At 35.2% G+C, this 22,647-nt stretch overlaps 1 protein-coding gene across 2 annotated transcripts in view; it reads left to right on the top strand.

The window, feature by feature from the left end:
• Nucleotides 1-21,626, top strand: part of side-IV (sidestep IV transmembrane protein) — a 141,657-nt gene extending 120,031 nt beyond the window's left edge. Inside the window, exons 9-13 of one of the 2 annotated variants that reach the window (XM_074138817.1) lie at nucleotides 39-332; nucleotides 7,110-7,406; nucleotides 12,328-12,546; nucleotides 15,935-16,059; nucleotides 21,010-21,626. In XM_074138817.1, the coding sequence (XP_073994918.1) occupies nucleotides 39-332; nucleotides 7,110-7,406; nucleotides 12,328-12,546; nucleotides 15,935-16,059; nucleotides 21,010-21,132 (1,058 nt within the window). In that variant the 3' untranslated portion in view covers nucleotides 21,133-21,626. The remainder of the gene's footprint in view (nucleotides 1-38; nucleotides 333-7,109; nucleotides 7,407-12,327; nucleotides 12,547-15,934; nucleotides 16,060-21,009) is intronic. The other variant, XM_074138818.1, reaches the window with a different exon arrangement.
• Nucleotides 21,627-22,647: the final 1,021 nt, after the last annotated feature.

The following is a 22,647-nucleotide window of genomic DNA, read 5'->3' as shown; positions in this document are numbered from 1 at the left end:
AAATACTCGTAGATAAATAAATCTAAACTTTTTTACAGACGTTCCACGATGTCGCGAGGATAAGGAAGAACTGCTCGGTGCGTTGAAGCAGGAAACTGTAGTCTTGAAATGTGAAGTGGACGCCAATCCGCCGTTAGTCACCTTTAAATGGACCTTCAACAATTCTGGAGAACCGGCAGAGGTACCTCCTTCTAGATATACAGCGTCTGGCACAGGATCTACCCTCAACTATACGCCCGTGTCTGAAATGGACTATGGCACTCTCTCTTGCTGGGGCACCAATAAAGTTGGTGAACAGAAGACACCTTGTCTCTATCAAGTAATTGCCGCTGGTAAGTTTTGCTTTCGTTAGTAACTATTATTGCTTTATTTTCTGAAAGAAACTACAAACCGAATAAACGTGATTTCTTCAATGCATACTTTTGTTTAAATGCTCTTATAAATGGGCCGTTCATTGTACAAATCGATTAACACTACTTTTTGAAATATCTTAAATTTAAGTGTCAAAGCACTTGGTTCAGTGATAGCTTTTTAAATTTATAATAAATTTCCCAAATAAAAAAGATTAACACCATTAAATGACAAATTTTGATTAACTCAGTGCTCTAATGTAAATCGTTGCACTAATTCAACTCAAATTCAAGTAGCATGCGCTGAATGATAACGGTAAATTTATTTGAATTTACATTATAAACAGAATTATAAAAAACATGTACATTATTTCATCGCATTTCTCTAATTTTTTGTTTTATGGAGTCAATCGAATTGTGCAGTGGACGGCTCATATCTAAATTTAAACCATAAAGTTAATACAAAAAATGAAAATAAGTAAATACAAATCAAAATTAAATTGATCATTTTTTTAAGAATAATTTTAGAACATAAACATCTTCCAATTTACATGAAGCGTGTTTATCTATTGCTGATCGCTATCATAGGCTCCCAAAATCAACAAGATCGTCTAGCCATAAAGATTGATGTTCGTATGCTTCTAACGTGAATTTTGGAAGTAGGATACCAGTCAGTTGTCCTGTATTAGCTTATCTGGTTGCATCCATTCTGACGGCTAGCCTATTGTCACTTTCAATTTTACCACTTTTGAAGAACATCAAGAGCGTCTAACATCTCGGATTTTTAGGAACAAAATAACTTGCTGTATAAATTATAGTTCTTTGGCAATGGTTTTGTTAAGAGGGCCCACAGATTTGGCAACGTATACGGAAGTGACAGTAGTAAAGTAATTACCTATTTTTTCCAATTAGGTGTCTTAGACGGAGGCGACTAGCAAACATAATTTACAGTAAATTTCTTTTATTAACCATTAAATAAAATCCAAGGCCTCTAGACCGGGAATCGAACCCAATACCACAATACATATTAGCTTTACTAGTCTCTTCTCTAACACGCTCGGCTACTTTGGCGCCTAGGGTGTGGACAGTATGAGACATCTATTCAGTACCTTCGTTTTTAAGTAAATAAGCATGTAAATTTAAAAAAAAAAATTATATTACCAAATTTTAGATCATTTAATTCTTTCTTTTGTCTTTCTTCTGATGAAATCAGTTGACCAAAATGATTCATGTTTCCTCCACTCAGTTCATCTCACGGCCTTCTAGACTATGTAGAAGTCTTGTATCAAAGAATCGCACGACATTTCTTTTAATATTTTTTTAATTACAAATTAAAAAATACGGTTTTTGTTTTTAAATTCTTAAATTTCATCACATTTAATTTGATTTGTCTATTATTAGGTCAATTCTCTACAAATAAAATGGTTTTGAAGGAAGTTGACTTCTCAGAAGCCTAAAATCAATGTTATCTGAAAGAAACAGTTCTAAAACTTCCCTTTTGAGGCAAGCATGATTTACTCGTTTGACTACAGCAATATTTATTCAAACTATCCAACCGACCCACACCTTTTTTTTTCTCCTTTAATTTATTACACAGAACACATGTCTAACAGAAATAAATTTTAAATATGCTAATTTACGAATTTACATCCGTGACATGAAATAATGTAGGCCGCTTAAAGATACATTTCCTTTATCTACACCATGAGTACATATCTACAACACACACACGTTGTAGAAGTTATAAAAGACTTAATTCTCTTCACTTTTGAAGCCTAAAATAGGTTATATAAGCGTGAATAGTGAGCTTCGTCCAGGACGTCCTCTATGCTCTAATTCAGCACATGTGGCGACAGTTTTAGAAGCAATTACTTTTTTTTGGTTTTTCCCGGTTATAAGGATGCGCTACGATTTTTGCAAAATCCATTTTACCACCCTAACTAGTGCTAGGTGAACTCCTTCAACACTAGCTGCAGGTTTTTCCTTCCTTTTTCCCTGCATTCTGTACCCTTCACATCTTAAGCTTTCCCCATATTATGAAGGTTATGATGTATTGTGCATTGGCACTTCATGTCTGCATTTATTGTACATATTTAATAATAAAGATTTATTTATCTATTTGAGACGCCACAGTAGCCGAGCGGTTAGAAGGCGAGACCTGCGAAGCTAATATGTATTGTGGTACTAGGTTCGATTCCCCGGTCTTAGGCCTTGGATTTTATTTAATGGTTAATAAAAGAAATTTACAGTAAATTATGTTTGCTAGCCGCCTCCGTCCACGACACCTAATTTGGTAGTTGGACGTAAAGCTCGCCTGAAAAAAAATAGGCAAGTACTTTACTTTTTATTCATCTATTTATCCGTCAACTCACCTCCAATCTAAGATATCTCGTGAAATCTTGGAATCCGAGAGGATTCTAGCGAGTTTATTATAATCCTTATCCAGCTACGTGACTAAATCTTTTTTGCTTAATCCTTTTTCATTCAGTCTGTGAGTAGATTGTAGATACTTCTGATCGGAATCATGTGCTGATCCTAAGTAAACTTACCTCTTTAGCTTAGAAAGCTCCAGAAGACTGCTACTGGAAGAGGATTATATCCCATTGAACTGCCACATGGGTCTAAAATTAGATAGCCAGCGTACCCAGATTAAAAATCTATCTGCTCTAACTGAATAACCAATCTCTTCGTGACACTACTAAGGTCACGCTAACAAATGGAGAAACTTGATTATTCCAAGAATAGCCCACTTCCCGCCCTTAACGTAGCTAAGAAAAAACAAAAAGCAAACAAAAAAACTTAACGTATTTAGCAACCATTTTTCGTCACGATGTCTAAGTAGTCCCTCTTTGAATTTAATATGTAGCTAGTGGAACCGACTAAGAACCGTCTGAAAAAGTTACTAATCTATAATTGATTTTTCTGCTCTTATAATCTCAGAAATTGAGATGATTAAAGTTACAGTAAAGTAAAGCAGCAATGGCTATTTTTTTCTGGCGGGGCTTTACATCCAACTACCAAATTAGGTGTCGTGGAAGGAGGCGACTAGCAAACAATACTTAACTGTAAAATTCTTTTTATTAACCATTAAATAAAAAATCCAAGGCCTATAGACCGAGAATCGAACCTACTACCTCAATACATAATATTAACTTTGCAGGTCACCTCCTCTAACCCACTCGGCTACTGTGGCGCCTGTATTGTAGTATATTACTGAATATAGATAGCTAGTCGAATTGAAATGATTAATTCAAATTAATTTACAGTTAGTAATCTACATGCTGAATGGAAAAGAGAATTATAGTAATTATAAAGTAAATAATTAAAATTTTGTGGAAACTCGATGAAGCGTGAAAAAAAAACAACTGTAAAATCAATTCAGTATGGTGGTTTATTCGGAAGATAGTTTTTTGTTTTGTTTTCCAAAATCTTCTTGCCCGGTTGTAACTAAGCGAAGTAGCAATTGTGTCCGTGTGTGTGTTTATGGTGGGGATGAGGGAGAATTCCGCTAACCAGCTTTAAGAGAAAGAAACCGTTAAATTTAAAGAAAAAGTTAAAGCTGATTTACGTAAAGTTTGGACGGTTATGAGGTCTTGTATTGTGCATTCTAAGTTGGGAAGTTTTTTCTTTTTTTTTTAGCTCAAGTGAACTATAAATCGTAAAGGTAGTTGAGTTAGCTACGAGTCAAGCTGTTTTGCAGCTAAGTGGCGCTGTTATATTTAAGGTTCTTTGCGTAGTTGCAATTGCCCTACTTACAAACTGGTAATCCTACTCGCTAGCTTTTCAGTCCCAATTTATTTTGTCTAGAGCTAGTTAATTATTCTGTCTGTTTTTTGTTTTTGTTTTTTTTCCGTACTACGGATCATTATTGCCGTTTATAACAAACATATATTTTCATTGCATTAAACACCCATTTTTAAGTGTCCATCATAAACAAGAACATATTTTAAGTTTTGCACCAATCACTAATAACTTAAACCTATTCCTCAGTCACTTAGGGAGCCGTAAACATTTCACTTGGAGCCCCCCCCCCCGTGCGTTCAGTTCAATTAATATTACATCGATATTGCCTAATCGATAAACAGAAATTGTCGAATTTTGTCTCAATTAGCAGCTGTTCCTAAATTTGCTAGCCACGCAAGAAAAACCTCATCTGCAGTGATGAATATGCGAATAAGAATAAGTGAAGTCAACTTAGAATTGAACCTTGTGTGTAAACAGCGCATTAGGCTATAATTTATGTAATAATCAACGAGCATGTAAGTGAATAATGTGCAGTCTACAATTTCATATTGTTAGGGCATGCCTAATAATAAATTATAACCGATTTTTTGGTCTAGTTTTCAAATTTTCCAACTCCGATGCTGTATCTTCATTTTTGGCGGAGTTACGGCTAAAAACCTAATTAGGGTTTCATAAGGACCACTGGTTTTGACAATGATTATGAAAACTACATAAAAAAATTGTGAAAAATGACGTTAACCCCGTTTCGATATCCCTAATATTTGTCGAGATATTTAAGATCAAAGTTACAATTTTATCTATTCGCGAACGGTTTTCAGTATTAGTTTTCCACCAGAAATACACGTTTTGGGAGGTCCTCTGACTGCAAAAAAATGTTATTTGTGACGCTAAGTACAAATAATAATAATAATAATTGAATATTTTAAAAAATGTGCTGTAATGTAATGGTTGTGGGTGAACCAGAATATAAATTTGTTTTATCATCAAATAAAAGCAACCATCACATCATTTTAATGTACCTCGTATGCAAGACTTCTTGACCTATGATTACGGTAAGAATATCTTGCTAGGGTGTTGGTCTAGTGATCAAGAGCGTGGCTTTGTAAGTGAGAGATCGCTAGTTCGAATACCGCGGGTGCAGTCATTTACAATACTCGTACTTAATACATCATGACACTTTTTTAAATAAAATGTAGTCATACGTGAGATTCGAACTGGGGACCTCCCACTTACAAAGCCACGCTCTTGACCATTAGACCAACACCCTGGCTAGATATTCTTACAGTAATCATAGGTCAAGAAGTCTGGATACTGGGTACAATAACATGATGCGATGATTGCTTTTATTTGATGATAAAACAAATTTATCCTGACTCACCCACAACCCATTACATTACCACTACGTTCTTTAAAATCTTCAATTATTATTATTTTTGTTCTTTGCGTCACAAATAACAATTTTTTGCAGTCAGAGGATCTCCAAAAACGTGTATCTCTGATGGAAAATTAATATTGTAAAGTTTCTCCCAAAAAAACTTTACTTACACAACTAGTGCCTGCCACTAGTTATTTTATTAATATGTGGGTTTGATTAAATAATAAAACTCGCTAAAATTTGTAAGTAATAACCTGATTTATTCACACATTAACATTAACTAACATGAACATTTACTAGCAACTAACGCTATTCATTACAGTCACCATTTACAACAGTCACAACAGTTTACTGTTACTTACTCACTACGTAACGCCACAAAACTGTTCCACGACTGACCCCTGGTCCACACTGCACCGAATTGCGCTAGACTCAACCGCACTAGCAAAGCTCTACTCACGAACTGACTACCTGCCCAACTGGCTAACACTGAAACACTCCACAACACTGACTCTCTCTAACTATGTCTCAACACTGACTCTCCAAGACTAACTCCAAAACTAACTGATTAACAACTCGTTAAGAACTCCTTAAAACTTGATTAAAAACTCGATTAACACTGACTTCTCCAGCTGTGTCGGCCTCCTTTTAACTGCGTGCCTCCCTCCAACTGGGACTGCCCTCCTCCAACTCTCTGAGCATACGTTTCCACGCCCTCCTGACGTTCATTGGCTGGAGAAAACATACTGCCACCACCTCAGCTGTGAGCCGCCTCCTCCCATTCTCCGTCTCTCACCAACTCCGTCCGTCTCACTCTCACCTGTCAATCACTGGCTGGGAAACACATATGCCACCACCCCAACTGAGGCCTTTCTCTTAGCTGGCTTTTACACAGAGGTGGACCGCTACGGCTACGGTCACTAAACTTGAACAATCTAGCCCTTTCCTTTCTAGTTTAGGTAGAGACAGCCCTTTTGTCTACACTGTGGTGGCCTGTTACCGACTTTGGTCGCTTAACCCCTAGTACAATCTAGGCCTTTCTTTTCTCCTCAGGTAGTGACTGGCCCTTTTGTTTACACAGTGGTGGCCTGTTACCGACTTTGGCCGCTCAACCCCTAGAACAATCTAGGCCTTTCTTCTCGCCCAGGTCAACTTCGTTACAATATTGAAAACCGATCACGAATAAGATAAAATTGCAACTTTGATCTTAAATATCTCTACAAATATTAAGGATATCGAAACGGGGTCAACGTCATTTTTCAAAATTTTTTATGTAGTATTCACAATCATTGTCAAAACCAGTGGTCCTTATGTAAACCCAATCGGGTTTTTGGCCGTAACTCCGCCAAAAATAAAGATACAGCATCGGGAGTGGAAAATTTGAAAACTAGACTAAAAAAAACATAGTTTACTTCGTGGGTTTTTTCGCTTTCCTAAAAAGTTATTAGCGATTGGTGCGTTTTAAATGGATCACCCTGTATAAAGGTATAACGTCCTTTTATCAAATAATAATTCTGATCTTCAGCAAGACGTTGTGCAACCCGATTATACTTGTACTAACTGCACCATGAGTTCATGTTATATGGCAATCAGGTTGTCATTAAAAAAAAATTAGCACTAACTCCATGTGTATTTTACAGGTCGCCCATTTCCTGTAGTAAATTGTTCAGTGACTAACCAATCCTGGGATGTGGTAGAAGTCTCCTGTGAAGAAGGTTTCAATGGCGGATTGCCGCAATGGTTTGTTGCTGAAGCTTTAGAATTGCCTTCATTAAATGTCCGTTTGAATATTAGTTCTGGACAGCCAGCGTTTCGTCTGACTGGACTGGAACCTGGACACGATTATCAGCTACTCTTGTATGCTGTCAATGGTAAAGGAAAATCAGAAGCCACTGTTATTGAAACAGTCAGTTTCAAAGGCGTTGCTAAATACACAGGTGAGTAGTTTATTTACGACTAATCTGTGATTTGTTTTTAATAAGACAGAGTGAAATTTTATTAATAAGCAACATTTGGAAAGAAAAACTATTGGTGGAGAGTCAAATTAAAGAATAATATCACTCATTAAACAAATTCTTTACAATTAAGGATGCAAATATTGTATACACATGTTTCGCCATTCTGCCTTAACTTACAAATATAAACTGAATTTTCTACACTATGTCAAACACAAATGTACTCAATTTTAAGATGCTCTAATAATGCAAAATACACTATTTTCGCTCCGATCATACAGTAGATAAGCAGGTCCTTCATTGTGTATGGCAGGGATAAAAAAAAATTCGACCTTGAAACGCCAATTAAGCTGAATACGATTATTGTGACTCTGTTACTGCACCTTATATTATTATTATTATTTAAGGTGCTTCAACTTCTGAGCTTATTGGCGCCCGGAGCTTTTTTTTTAGTGCACTGCCGGCCTCCGGAGAGTGTTCTCTCGTTAAAGACAACACTGCACCATTACCGGACAGTGAGCTGTAAGAAGCTCCTAGGAAGAGAAAATCTATGGGGACCAGCAGCTGGATTCGAACCAGAGATCTCCGCATGGGAATTCAATACGCTAACCGCATAGCTAATCCCTTCCCTTTGTGGCACCATATAGTTTAATTTACTAAATTTATTAATAATTAATTTGATTTGTAGAATTTTAATTAATGTTCAAGCTGAAAATTTCTAGTCAAATTTAATGATTAAATAAAATACTTTTTGTAATTATTACATTAGCAGGCTAACTAAAATAAATAAATAAAAAATGATTCACTATAAATGATTCACTACAAATGATTCTCGTTTTGTTCTGATTCGGGGGATGGAGGGAAGGATATAATAGGTATACTGCAACCTTTAAGATCAATTGGCAACTTAAATCAGAAATATCTTTCAAAGCCGCAATATCCATGAAGCAGTAAAGATCTGATATTGCCTCAATTACTTTATTTTTGTTAAATATGTTTTTCCGTTATATCATATTTATTTATTACTAGAAGTTTCTAAAGTAATTGCAAATTTGGTAATTACTTTCAAGTAATCTGCTCTATGAAATAATCAATTCTAAAACAGTTTTTTTTTTCTTCAATTTAAAACATTTTTTATTTTGTTTGCCTAGTAAAAAATTTATTTGAATATTATTAAAAAGTAAAAAAAAAAAATAATAATAAGTTAATTAATTAAGTTTGAAATCATGTGGGTAGCTGGTTAATTGTATCATTCAAATTCGCTAGAGGCAATGCGTAAATATATTTGTAATTGAATTTGGTATTCTTGTGGTAGTTTTGTTTGTGTTAATATATTTTCCAACCATAGGAAAGTCCGTTCATGAAAGAACGTCTTTTTGGGAAAACTAATATTTCTTTCCCATAATTTAGCTAATTATTTTTATCTTCTTCTATTGGACTGACCCTGACCAATAGGCGTTGTGTACAGTGGCGCTGATGGTCGGCCTGTTTATGAACTTTGGCTTTGGTTAAATTGATAATTATTCTAATCGGAATATTTTGGAGAGTATTTTCAAATAGGGAACGTTACGAATTGAATTCTGTGAGCTTTATTAGACTATTTATTGCTGGTTAATTATTAAATAATTGAAGCCTATAGAGGTTCAAGAAACTTACCTTTTATTTAATTTAAGGAAATCAAGAAAAAAATCATTACAACTCTATGAAGTAATTTGCACTTCCACAGCTAAGATATTCTTCATTCTCTCAATTTTTTTTTTTTTTTTTGTAATCCATTTTATCCTCTTTAATACTGTGCACTTAATAAAAACCGCATATTTTGCCATAATAGCATTTTAGCCTTGCAACTTTTCAAAAAGAATCAAAATAACCCCAGAAGAATTCATTTATACGATTCTTCTTAATCGATTGCCTCATTTACCCAATGGTGTTCAGGCTTTCCGAAAGGATTGCTAGAGGTTTTTTTGTTACTTTTAATCCTTTCATTTTCGGGGATGTGAGGGATTGGTCCACAGTTCCTTAGTGTAGTGGCGGCGAAGCTGCTAAGTTTAGGCTTCTCCTAGAAGAATTGCTTCCTAGGGAAAAGATAGCCCTAGGTTATGTTTGGGGAGCCCTTTGAGTTGTGTGTGTATTGGGGTCGAAGTATGCATGTGTGCATAGTGTACTGTGCTGTGGTTACCCATGTGGTCTACCTAAGTGTCTACATGCTACAGACACCTAAGTTTTCCTCATCACATTCAAATTGTCTCTGGCTTGTATACAGGGTGTCCCAAGCTATATGGATAACGACTTTTTCTCGGAAACTAAGATAGTTAGAAAAAAACTAAAAAATACGTGTTCCCTTAGTTTTTTGTTAGGAATCCAAATTTACTTTGTAATTTTCTTTCGGTGCTTCCAGAAGCGAGATACAGGCACCAACTTCATTTTTTCAAATGAGAAGGTGCGGTTTTTATTTCAGAAATAGATTCCTATATTTTTTTTAAAGAAAAATTTACGAGGTGCCACCTCGCAACTGAATCACCCCCATGTTGATATAACACCATCAGGTATGTAAAGAGATATCGCGATAGGCAATTTGATGGGCGAGTTATATCGACACGGGGAACGATTCAGTGACCACCTCGTTCACAGGACTTGACACCTATGGACTATTTCCTTTGGGGATACCTGAAAAACAAGTTGATTATTCATAACGTTTTTCTTTCTTTCCTTATTTCTGCTTATCGAAAAGCATTTCTAAATCTAGGTGTATCAGAATCAAGCCGGGATTGCATCTGTAGATGAACTAAAGCAGAGAATAATAGATGCCTGTAACTCGGTTAAAGCCGAATCTATTTCTTTCGCAGTAAGGGACAATTGGCAGGAAAGAGCATGTCTATGCATCTCTGATGGTGGAGGCCATTTCGAGCATGATCTGTAATATTAATGAGGAGTAAAATTTATAATAAAATAGTACTTTTCTTCTTATTCAATCAAAAAAACCGTTATAATATTATCTTATAAGAATCATGTTTACATTCATAACTTGTAAAATATCGCTCACAGAAAAAAAACCGTTCGAGTAAATTTTTCTTAAAAAAAAGTAGAGGAATCTATTTCTTAAATAAAAACCACACCTCCCCATTTTAAAAAATGAAGTTGGTGCCTGTATTTCGCTTCTGGAAACACCGAAAAAAATTTACAAATTAAATTTGGATTTCTTAATCATTTTTGAGAAAAATCTGGGTAACTCAAACTATAACTATATTTAGACCTTATCTAAAGTTTGAGCTTACATTTGAATTCCGGTTTTTGAGCTATATGCCGTTCACTCTCACTAACTATTTTCTAAAAACTTTTTCCGGTTTCGGCAAACTCCGCTTTAAAATGTGTATTTCCTGTAAAAACAATGAATAGAAATTGTGGCACGACCAGAATACTTCCTTTTATTATAAAGAAAAAAAAAAAATACAAAATATCCGCGAATACAACCTTAATAATTGCTATAAATTATTGTGGCACGCTATTATGCACACAGTTCTCCACACGTAAAGCCTTTTGGTTACATTATGTTCGACACGAATCTCAAGTTTAATATCGCCCATTATTTTTTTAATATTAAGAAATTTAACAAACAGTATTACAAGTGATTTCACGCCGTGGTCTTGGTTGCTGGATCATTCGCCTTTTATGCAGAAATAGATTCGTGATAATTTTTTCTATGTGTGTTTGGAGTTCAAATGGTATTCACAAACATCGTGAGGCAAATTTGGCGGCTAGTTAGCAGCGAATCTGATAGCGATTACCGCATAACGAAACACGGAATAATTTGGTGAGAAAGTTCGATTTTATGATAAATTTTCTTAGAAAAAAAAAACACTTTTGGTGTCTTATCAATGCGTAAAGTTCAAAAAAAGTAGAAGTTAAATTTCTAGACTGACGAACAATCTAAACAACATATACGCCAACTTACTGCAAATCACTTAAAAACATCTTTTAATAATTGAAGAGCTTGGTGCAAAAAGGAGTTATCTACATTTTTTTTTCAGAAAATGTGTTTAGTGGCGCCCCCCTATTGTATGTTCAATTCTACATCTTTTGGTGCATAAACGAGTCTTTATGTAGACTCGTTTATTATTACTTATTCTCTAACCTAGGCCTGATTTGGAGCAAAAATGAGTTTTCTACTGCAGATAACTTTCTTTTGCTCCAAACAGAAAAGATGACGCCATCAATCAAAAAAAAATTATTAGGTCTATTTAATGTTTATATTAGGTAGATATTATTATTTTTCTTTTTGACAGGCATAATAATACATCTAACATTCGCTTCGACAAGACTCAAAATGCCACTTAAAAGCTCAAAAACAAGAAATCTTGTTGACTAAAGTACTTAATATGTACTCAAGTTTTACTGAAAATTATTATTTTGGTGCAAGAAAAAGAGTTTTAGCTGCAAAATAACTTTTGCTTATAGCAAGCTTAAAAATAATGCCCTAGAAAGTTCAAATTGTGCCCTAAATGACCCCCATCACAATATATTAACTAATCCTTACAGCAGACACAGCATAAGGAATACATCTTAAAGCATATTTAGTTTTTTGTCCCTACTAAAAATTTAAAAAAAACTGTAGATAACTCCTTTTTGCACCAAACTCTTCAATTGGCAACACTGACCTCTTCACAAACCAATCATACTCAGTTCACAGGGCAGAAGACACATCAATTTTAGGAAAACAATGTAAAATACGAGTATTATATTGTCAATAAAACCTGAAGATGGCCTAGTCTGAGCAAGTTACGTAAGAATATTTTTTAATTTGACCGACCCTATCACTTACCTTTTACTAGGATTAAGAGAAAGTAATAAATAAATATTTAATTGTTATTAACGTGTTATTAATAACCACTAATCTTTGATCTAGGGAATATTGGATCATTGCAAATCAGTCCACTAGTTGTTATACTTGGAGCAACTTCAGCTGCCTTACTAGCAGTTTCCTGCGGGGTTGGACTTGCCTTGCGTAGACGCCGTGCAAGTACACCAGCCACACTAAAAGTACCAATGGAAACTGATGGAGTTCAGCATACACAGCGATCTCCACAGGACGAGTCAGATCCAGATCTCATTCCGAATAAATATGGTCAGTATGTTAAAAATGGTACATTTAATTTGCTGTTCTATCTTAATTTCTGTTGTTGGATAAAATGGTAGATAGAAACATGCATTTTTGATGGGATTTACTAGAAGTATAATTAAGTACAATTCACTAGTCATCAAAGATGACAATGGAATCTAATGCAATATTGAACTTATTACTTTGACCCGTTGGTTGCTCGTAATCATTATACATTTATTTACATCAACCTATACAATTACGGGTACAGGTTTTGTCTAATACAATTACAAAATTTAAAACAAGGGATAACAACCGTCGTTTAATATTATAATTCGACTGTAAAAAGTGGGAGGTAGGCTTACTAATACATCTGTCAACAGAAACATGCAAATGGAAACTCAAATTACCCTACTAAATAATCAAACAGTGCATTCAAGAAATAAAGTGCATTATCACTAATTACTAAGGAACGGATTTTTATGTATTTAAAAATGCCAAATATTTAATTAAAATATGCATTTATTTTCGTCAATTATGTGGAAAATATGTGATTTTCTTAAAATATTTTCTGGAATATTTAAGTAAAATGGACATTTTTTTTTATGAAAATGGATTTTTTTTTGGGGGGGGGGGGCAAGTTATAATTATTTATACAAGAAAAGAACATTTTTACAATTTATAATAATTTATTAGGAACAAAATAATTTGTTTTTACAAGTTATAATGATTTATACAACAAAGAACATTTTTACTATTCATAAAAAGATGTGTTAAATTTTCAATTTTGAAAACTTCACTCCTCGAAATTGTTTGCAACCACATGAAATTTCAAATGTTGGAACGTAAATTGACGACGATCTGGGCGTAAGATGGACTTGTAACGACTAAAAGATCGTTCAACATCTATAGGTGCCTTGCTGAAAGAAGTTATCTCGTTGGTTGTAAAGGGTACACGATGTTCTGAGGCTGACTTCTGTTCCACTGATAATATCAGAAATCTTGCAGATGGTCTCCCACCCTTTGTTCTTGCTCAGTACTTCTACCAGTTTTGATCTGATCAGATCTCCCTTACTCACAGGAAAAAGTTCTGCTGGAAACTTGCGAAGATATTTAGTTGTTTGTTTGAGGCCGATGTTCGTGGCATTTCACCCAAAAAAGAATACACTAAGTGACCGAACGAAATGAATTGGACACTTCAACGAACGAGCTGAAAGAACAGACAACTTCAAAGAACTAACAAGTGCCCGTCACTGTTTAGCAGCATTCTGTGTAAATTACAATAACCATTGTACCCACTGTGATTCACAGCCCTACAGTCTGTGGTTCACAGTTCCTGTCAACCAACTCCCAATTATGAAAATATGCCCAAAATGAAAAATATGTACATATTTTGATTAAATATGTAGAAATATTTATTTATTTTAATCAAATATGTATAAATATGCGATAACATCCAAATATGTGGAAATATGTGAAATAAAAGTAGACTCAAACGGCTTAAAAAGTGTCAGTATGAATACTTCTAGTTGAAAAACGTCTGTAAATTGCCTAGAAAAAAATATGTAAATACTTACGAATCCGTCCCCTACTTATTACCAACATTATATTTGAAGCCTTGATTTTGTGAATAAAATCCTTGATAGATTTGTGGTTATTTATTTATTTTTTTTTTTTTTGAACGCCTTGCCTGGTAGACCAATACTAAATTACTGCTAGTTCCTGGATTATGAGAAACAAAATTTGGAAGATACTTGTAGATTATAAAGGAAATAGAAGCCAGATTCACTGAGAGATACAAAAAAAAAAAAGAAGAAGATTTGCTGAGGCTTCCAAATTTATTTCTCTATCCTTGTGTGTTGGGCTTAAATGACGACATCTTGTGAACTATTAAATGTCGAAGCGTTAGTGGGAGTATTTAATGGATAAACTCAAGAGTTTGAGTTCGTTAAACCCAAATTTTTCGCCCTCAATTGCCTTTAACACTGTCGAGCCTATGTAAATATTATATATGTTTGGCGTGTCAGTATAACTGTTTTTCGGGAACCCTGAAGTAGTGGATAGTATACTTCTCTCCACTGGGTTTTGGGAAATACCTATACCAAATATCCAGCAACAACTTTTTTGGTTATCTAAGCATTCTAGTGGAAATTGTACCATTTCAATTGCTTGCTTGCCATTATTGTTGAGCCCAATCTCTTCAAATGATTGTTGTTTACTGGTATGCTGCACATATATCGAAGCAGTCTTTTCTCTAGAGCGTATTTCTGCTGAGCGTAGAGTTTAGGGCGTGAGCTCTAATATGTTGAAATACAAAGAGAAAAAATGAATGAGCACTGGACACAACCAGAGCCTAAAAGCCGCCTTGTAGCGCACTTATAGCTGGTCACCAAGTACATACTATGCTGACTTAGAGAAAATAGTGGATTAGATTAGATTGTTTAAGACGGGCGGTTCCACCAGAAAGGGGAAGGAACGCAGGCAATCCAAAATGCCCATTGTTCCCCACCCACCCCTCATCTCATAAGAGATACCGGGGTTTAAAAACAAATCCGGCTGAAAGTTGCCAGATGCTAATATAATAAACTAATAAAGTTGCAACAGGACACTAGGGAGCATGGCAACTCAATCGCTCAGTGCACTGAATAAACCTAGAAAGTTCTGGTTACCAGATGCCACAATCTCCGATAGGGAGACATTTAACCTCCCGAAGACGAGGAATCTAGTTTTAGAATAAACGGGGCCACACCTCTACAAAGAGCCGCACAGTCTCATCGGACTCACCACAGCCAGCGCAAATTGGCGACTGGGTAAGGCCGCATTTAAGAAGATGAAACGCTAAATTCGCATGTCCACTCAACACCTGAACCAACTGGCGGATCCCGGGACCTGCTAAAACCAACCATATCCTCTTTTTGACAGGCCAAGTATTTCCTTAGCCTGACGGCAGTCAGCTCGGTATCTCCACCGTTTCCAGATGTTCTTTCAAAATCCACTGCTCCACCTCTGTTCTATAACGTCGATAGGATACAAGGATAGTGGATTACTAAACTCTCAGACTATCTGAGAAAATGAAGTAGACGATTCTTTCTCAGTTAAGCATAATCTGCATTGCTCGCTATCGGCCACATCCATCTCTTATGGATGATGAACAGTCCCAAATTTTCCTCCCTCAAAATTATTGCAAGTTGAAGAGGAATAAAAGCTTGGAACGAATCAAAGAAGTCTCCGGCTCTAGCCTTCTTTTCTTCTGGTATTACAAAATGCCCATAATATTTATTGGCACGACCATATTTTCTGGCCAATTCAGTCCCAAACGCCTTATTTTTACCTAATTTTCCCTATAATCTTACACCCAGAAAAATCATGTATGAAATTGTAAGATTATTATATTATTTCAATTAAAAATTTACAGAGAGACGCCCTCTGAAGAGTTTCATCAAGATGTACAAGACCCCACCGCAGAGGAGGAAACGGAAGGATGAACTGGATGGCAGTGAGGAAGAAGGGCGACCGGTTAGATTGGAAGAAGAATATGACGTAATAACATTACTCTGCATTAAAGTCCACTTGTACATGTATCTCCCAAATCTTGTTGTTTCATGCATTGTCAAGAATATGTTTTGTATTTTCCAAATGTGTCCCTAAAATTCCTATATGAAGGATAGATAGAACTAATCTGATTTAGACATAACATCAAAGCAAATCAAAGGATATATGAGCAGCTGTAGTAGGCTACCTTTTGGAAGGAAGAAATCTAGTTTTGACTAACCATATGGCAATGACAGGTGATTCTATGAGTTATAATTCGAATGCAAGGGATGCCAGTATATTCGGGATTAAAACAAAGTTTGGTATTTGGTCATTCAGAGCCTGTAGCAATGATCCAATTTGTGCTGCTTGCTGAAATCATAAGATAGATCCAAAATCTATTCCAACAGAAGTCATATTCTCAGCAGCTAGGGTGGGACTGCGTTAGTATCCAAAGAAATGGGTGACATCAAGGTTTTCCTTTTATGAGTTACACCTCAGACAATAAGATTAAAGGGTCCAGATAACCTGGACCCCGGTCATAGTAGCTGAACATTTGTTTTTCTCTACTTTGACTGGAAACACTTGACACGGCAGCTAGAGCAGTGAATTCTGCAGCTCTCCAGTTTTCTACTGAAAAAGTCCTTATCTAGTTTCCAACGTTGAAGTCGTAGAAGTACAATAGACGTGGATGACATTGTAAGTCAAAATGTCCAAACTACGAATCTTTACTTGCAGTTTAATATAAAATTAGTTGATGTTTTTGCGAACGGTAACGATTCATTTTATAGATTTCTTAGTTTAGTTTATTATTTGATTACGAGGTGTGTTCAAAAAGTAACGGGAATTTTTAAATTTCGCGGGTTTGGAGAGTCTAATTGTAAAATTTTTTTTTTTATTATGTTGGTACACATGCCCCTGAAGTACGATAAAATTTTCAGTAATATTCATTGTTTACTTCTTAAGTGGCAGCCGTTAAGGTTAGACGTGTTTTTCGAGCTTGGCGATTTTTGTTTGTTAAAAAAAATGGATCAAAGAATTTGTATTAAATTTTGCGTAAAAAATGAAATAAAGTGTGTGAAATGTTAATAAAGGCATATGGTGAGTCTGCTATGAGTAAAACAAGGATTTACGAGTGGTATAAGCGTTTCCAAGATGGCCGCGAAAACGTTTAAGATGACGAACGACCTGGACGTCCAAGCACATCAACAACCGATGAAAACGTGAAAAAAGTGAAAGAAATGGTTATGAACGATCGCTGAATCACAATCAGAGAAGTCGCTGATGATGTTGCCATATCAATTGGCTCATGCCATGAAATTTTTTCGGATGTTTTGGGTATGAAACGTGTGGCAGCAAAATTTGTTCCAAAATTGTTGAATTTCGAACAAAAACAGCGGAGAATGGAAGTTGCTCAAGAGTCACTCAATGAAGTCGACAACGATGCGGATCTACTGAAACGTGTTATAACAGGTGACGAAACATGGGTTTACGGATATGATGTCGAAACTAAGGCTCAATCGTCCCAGTGGAGGCATTCTGGATCGCCAAGACCGAAAAAGGCTCGACAAGTGCGGTCGAATGTGAAGGTTATGCTCACTGTGTTCTTCGATTTTAATGGCATAGTGCATCATGAATTCTTGCCACAAGGTCAAACAATCAATAAGGAGTACTACCTACAAGTTCAACGCCGTTTGCGTGAAGCAATCCGAAAAAAACGCCCGGATTTGTGGCAAAACAATTAATGGATTTTGCACCACGATAATGCACCTGCTCACACTTCATTGCTTGTTCGTGAATTTTTGGCCAAAAACAAAACTTTAACGATGCCCCAGCCTCCATATTCGCCAGACATGGCTCCATGTGACTTTTTTCTATTTCCAAACATAAAGAGAACATTAAAAGGCAGTCGTTTTACAAGCATAGATGACATTAAGAGCGAATCGCTGAAAGAGCTGAAAGCTATCACAAAGATCGAGTTTCAGAAGTGTTTCGAGGATTGGAAAAAGCGCTGGCACAAGTGTATTGTATGCGAAGGGGACTACTTTGAAGGCGACAATATTAATGTAGATGAATAAATAAATATTTTTTTCAAAAAACGAAAATTCCCGTTACTTTTTGAACACACCTCGTATAATCGAATTGGCGATTGGTACTTCATGGTTTTCTCTTAATTTCTAAACAACGACATAAGTGATCATCGAATGAGGAACTTATTTGTGCATAGAGATTTAAAGGAACAGTTAATAAATGAAAAAATTTGTTTTGGGACTTCCATAGAAGCCCAGGAGGAAAAAAACACCTATTTTGGTTAGCCTTATAAATTTACCACGGAGATTTCCTTAATACTATTTACACAGCTGAAATAAAACTGTTTATAATTGTGTGGAAATAATAAATTTTACAAGGCGCCACGGTAGCCCAGTCGGCTAGAGGCGAGGCCTGTTATTTGTGGTACTGGATTCGATTCCCCTGTCTTAGGCCTTGGAATTTATTAATTGGTTAATAAAAGAAATTCATAGTAAAATATGTTTGCGAGTTGTCTACGTAACCTAATTTGGTAGTTGGACGTGAATGCCTGAAAAAAATAGGCGTATCTTTATTTTATACTTTTTTTTCAGTAAGTATTATACTTCACTTGTTAAAATTTTTGTAATTAGTATTATTATACAATTAACATTGTGTTATTAATGCTGACAATATAACCCAATAGTTTGTCTTTATAAGAACACACTTCATGATAGATCAGAGTTGTAAGATCTCATCGATGAACTGATGAGTATTGTAAATCCTAAGTTCTTGTACTTGGTCTTGAAGACCAAACAACGATATTGCCAGCAGCTGAAGGGCCAATCCTCTTTATTAAAGTCATTTCCCGGAAGCAACAATCTTACCGTTGATTGCTTTTCTACGGGTGACCACTTCCTAGGTCTTTGTAGACCTACTTCAGGCATACTAAAAATTATTTCTTTCTCTAAGACGATTACCTACTTGTAACTATCTCTTTTGGTATTTAGTTTTTTTCAGCATCAGACAATACTACCAGCTCAATTTTTTTTCCAAATGATTTATTTATTCGAAAAACTCTGCAACTTCTTTTGTTGCAGTATTCTTATCTTCTCCATCCTTGCGGTGTTAGGGCGTCTTGAGAGCTGCATATTATTATATTATAATTATTAAGGTAGCGAAAGTCCAATTTATTTATGTTGATGAAAACATCAGACGAATGAGGCTTGAAACTTCTTAGGTTTAGATTAGATTGCACAAACGGACTGCTCCCGATTCGGGAGGAATGCTAGCAATGAATGCCCATTGTTCATTATTATTAGTAACATATTAGGAGACATGACAGTCTAGCTTCCCAATGTTTTATATGAAGCCAGAGGGTTTCTTCAACTTACCGGACTCTACAGTCTCGGGAAGGTAGAATCACCTTCTTAAAGACAAGAAATTTCTTCTTGTATGAAGTGGTACATAATTACATACAGGCAGCACAGATTGGTGGCATGAGCGATGCCGCAAAAAAAATATATGGTACGCTAGGGTTGTACACCTAAACTAATTGGTGCATACAGGACATGAATAGTCCAAATGCACATATACAGGGTGTTCATTTTAAGAAGGCTCAAATGCATTTCATGCTTAAACGGTTAATCTGAGCAAAAAATGGTAGAGGAAAAATTTGTTGCCCATCACCTCTAGTTTCAGAATATACAATTTGATTTTAGATTCCTGCCCGCATACGCGGCTGACGCGCGACCAAAAGTGAGGGTTCGCAGTTGACCCCCATTTTCATATACACAGTTTTAAAGAGTATAAAAAGTTATGAAAGAAACCGGAAACCGCAATTCGATATCTTCAAAATTAAAGGTGCTAGGCCATTTCAAAATCTGGTATTTATTAATCACATTTCAATTTTCAACTTGTTATCAAAGAGAAAGAAGAGCACGTGATAGGTCATTTTTATGTATTTTTTGATCCCCTTTCTACTAAAAATATTGCCAAGGCAATAAAGCTAGTAATTTTCTTAATATCGGGAAATAAGTCGTTTTCCGAGTGGTTTTCCGAGTGATTTTTCTAAGAAAAATCAAATGTTAGAGCTTTAGATGTTCTCAAGCATACAGAAAATGGCTAAAAATTAATTTTACATCTGTTACAAACAAGAAGGTTTAATAATTATTTGGTAATTTTGGGAGAGTTGCGTTTAATTACCAAAAACATTGGAAACCTCCTACCACATATTTAAGTGATCAGATACAGAGAGCAGTTGATAACCTCCTGGCTAACTTGGCTTGCGAGCCAGAGGAGGCACCTTTGAAGGCACAGTACATGCTGCACAAGTTGAGTAAAGTGCATTATTTGATAAATTAAGGAATAAGTTTGAGCCTTTACATGAAAGATATTGATCACAAAGATATTGATTGACACCGCGGCCGATCGTTCCCCCGCGCCCATTTATTAATATGTTTTCAGTTCTTAATAATTTTGATTGCATTTCAAATATGAAAAACACAAATTAAGCGAAAAGCAAAACGAAAATGAGCCTCTTCCTCCTCTGCGTCCCGGTTTGGCTCTTCGTAATTATGGTAAGCCTACCTATGGCGTTAAGAGTAATTCATCGGCTGAATTCACAGCTTCCTACTTTGCACGCCTAAAAGGAGAGGAATCTGCACAAGGCAGATCACACAGGCCTTAATCGGAAAACCAAACACCGGCCGAAAGAAAAAAAAAAAAAAACGGGTTAAGTCAGTAGGGGAGTCACATCGCCGCTTCAGAGCCCTATAACAACGCGTAAGGGCTAAGTTACCAGTTCGCACAAGTGTAGTTTAGTGTTGGCTTACCTCATAAACAATAATCGCCAAAAAAGGTTGGAACCAGTGTCACAGCGTTTTTGTAAGACAAATGTTTCATTAATTACATTTCATTCGACAATAAGAGTTGGTATTTTTTTCTGTTTAGGTGAATGGAATGCGTAGCAGCGGAATAAGCAACGTCTCGGACATACTGCTGATCAAATCCCACCAGAAGCACGGCCCACAAGTAGTCACCTCGAATAATAGGATCCAAGAGAGCTGTATATAAAGTAGACATTTTGTATTATTCTGTATATATTAAATATAAATCATTAAGTATAATATAAATTCTGTTTTATTGATCTTAAAAATTTTAATAAATTCCCTAATTTTAATTAATTATTTTTTATTAAATGTGCTTATTGTATAATAATTGTTAACATTTAATTGTTTGTAAGATCTGTATGATGTACAAAAAAAGAAAAGAACTAAAATAAGAGAGTGGAAAATGCATTGGAACAAACCATTCCGAACTTTTTTTCTACTGTTTTATTTATGTGCAAATGTTTTTATAGCACAAAAATGAAGACCCCCTTATAATTCATGCTCCGCATGAACATGTATGGGAAGAAATTGTTGTCAGACCAGCCTGACAAGTCCAAACTATATATGTAATTAAGAAGATTTATGCAAATTAAGGTGTACAAAGAAATATATACAAAAAAAAAAAATTCAAAAATTGGATTTTAAAGTAAAATAAAAATTAAATTAAAAAAAAAAAAATGTGGATTTGCCAGTAGCAAGTGGTGTCCATACCTCATTTCCTTAATTTCCTTGCACCGTTTGATACCGTAGGCTCTTCAGACTATGTGTCTGTTGGAAGACAGTCAAATATAGATACTATTACAGTTTTAAAAGTTAAGTATAAGGGTTGATTAAACGCCAAAAGGTACACAAATCAGCTAGTTCCCAACATTTCATTCATACTTCATTGATATAATTTAAGTAATTTTACTGCATTAACTTTTCCTTCACATTTTTTAGAATTTATTAGATGTCACAGACCCTTATGCTGGCCAGTTCATTCATAATATTTTTTTATTATAATTATGATAAAATGTATATTATATCTTTATATTTTTTATAACGTTTTCTTTTTAGCCTGTGATTAATAGTTTGATTATTATAGATAAATAGATATTACAGTCAATCTAAGTTAAATGGTGTGCTACTTGAGTAAATATTTTGTAGATGAAAATGGCCAGCATAAGGGTCTGTGACATTTAATAAATTCTAAAAAATGTGAAGGAAAAGTTAATGCAGTAAAATTACTTAAATTATATCAATGAAGTATTAATGAAATGTTGGGTACTCGCTGATTTGTGTACCTTTTGGCGTTTAATCAACCCTTATACTTAACTTTTAAAACTGTAAGTTTTTGTTAAGGAGATTTTTGTACCTTTTGGATAGATTTTCCTTTTTTGTCTATTTGCAAAGTTACGTCTGCTTTACAGATTTTTTTAAAATTTGGAATAAGCTATTCTATCATTATAATCTGAAAAAGTGTTAAGTCGGATTTACTACCACTGGAGAGATCTTTTTAATAATGATTATAGTTGCGGTCCCCAAACCATCCTCAATAACAATTTTTTTGAGAAAGCGTTTTGAATAAAATAGGAAGGTATTTGTACGTAAATAGCAAAATTAAACTGTGATTTCAGTACTTCCTTTCAAGAAGAGCAAGAAAAATAAACTGCGATTACAGTACTTCTCCCTAAAAGGCAAAGATTTTGAATCGAACGAC

Source organism: Rhodnius prolixus, unplaced genomic scaffold (genome assembly GCF_049639745.1).
Source record: "Rhodnius prolixus isolate KJV_2025 unplaced genomic scaffold, Rpr scaffold_11, whole genome shotgun sequence".
In the NCBI taxonomy this organism is placed as follows: domain Eukaryota; kingdom Metazoa; phylum Arthropoda; class Insecta; order Hemiptera; family Reduviidae; genus Rhodnius; species Rhodnius prolixus.
The sequence above is the reverse complement of the archived record's forward strand: the minus strand, read 5'-3'. Positions and strand labels throughout refer to the sequence as shown.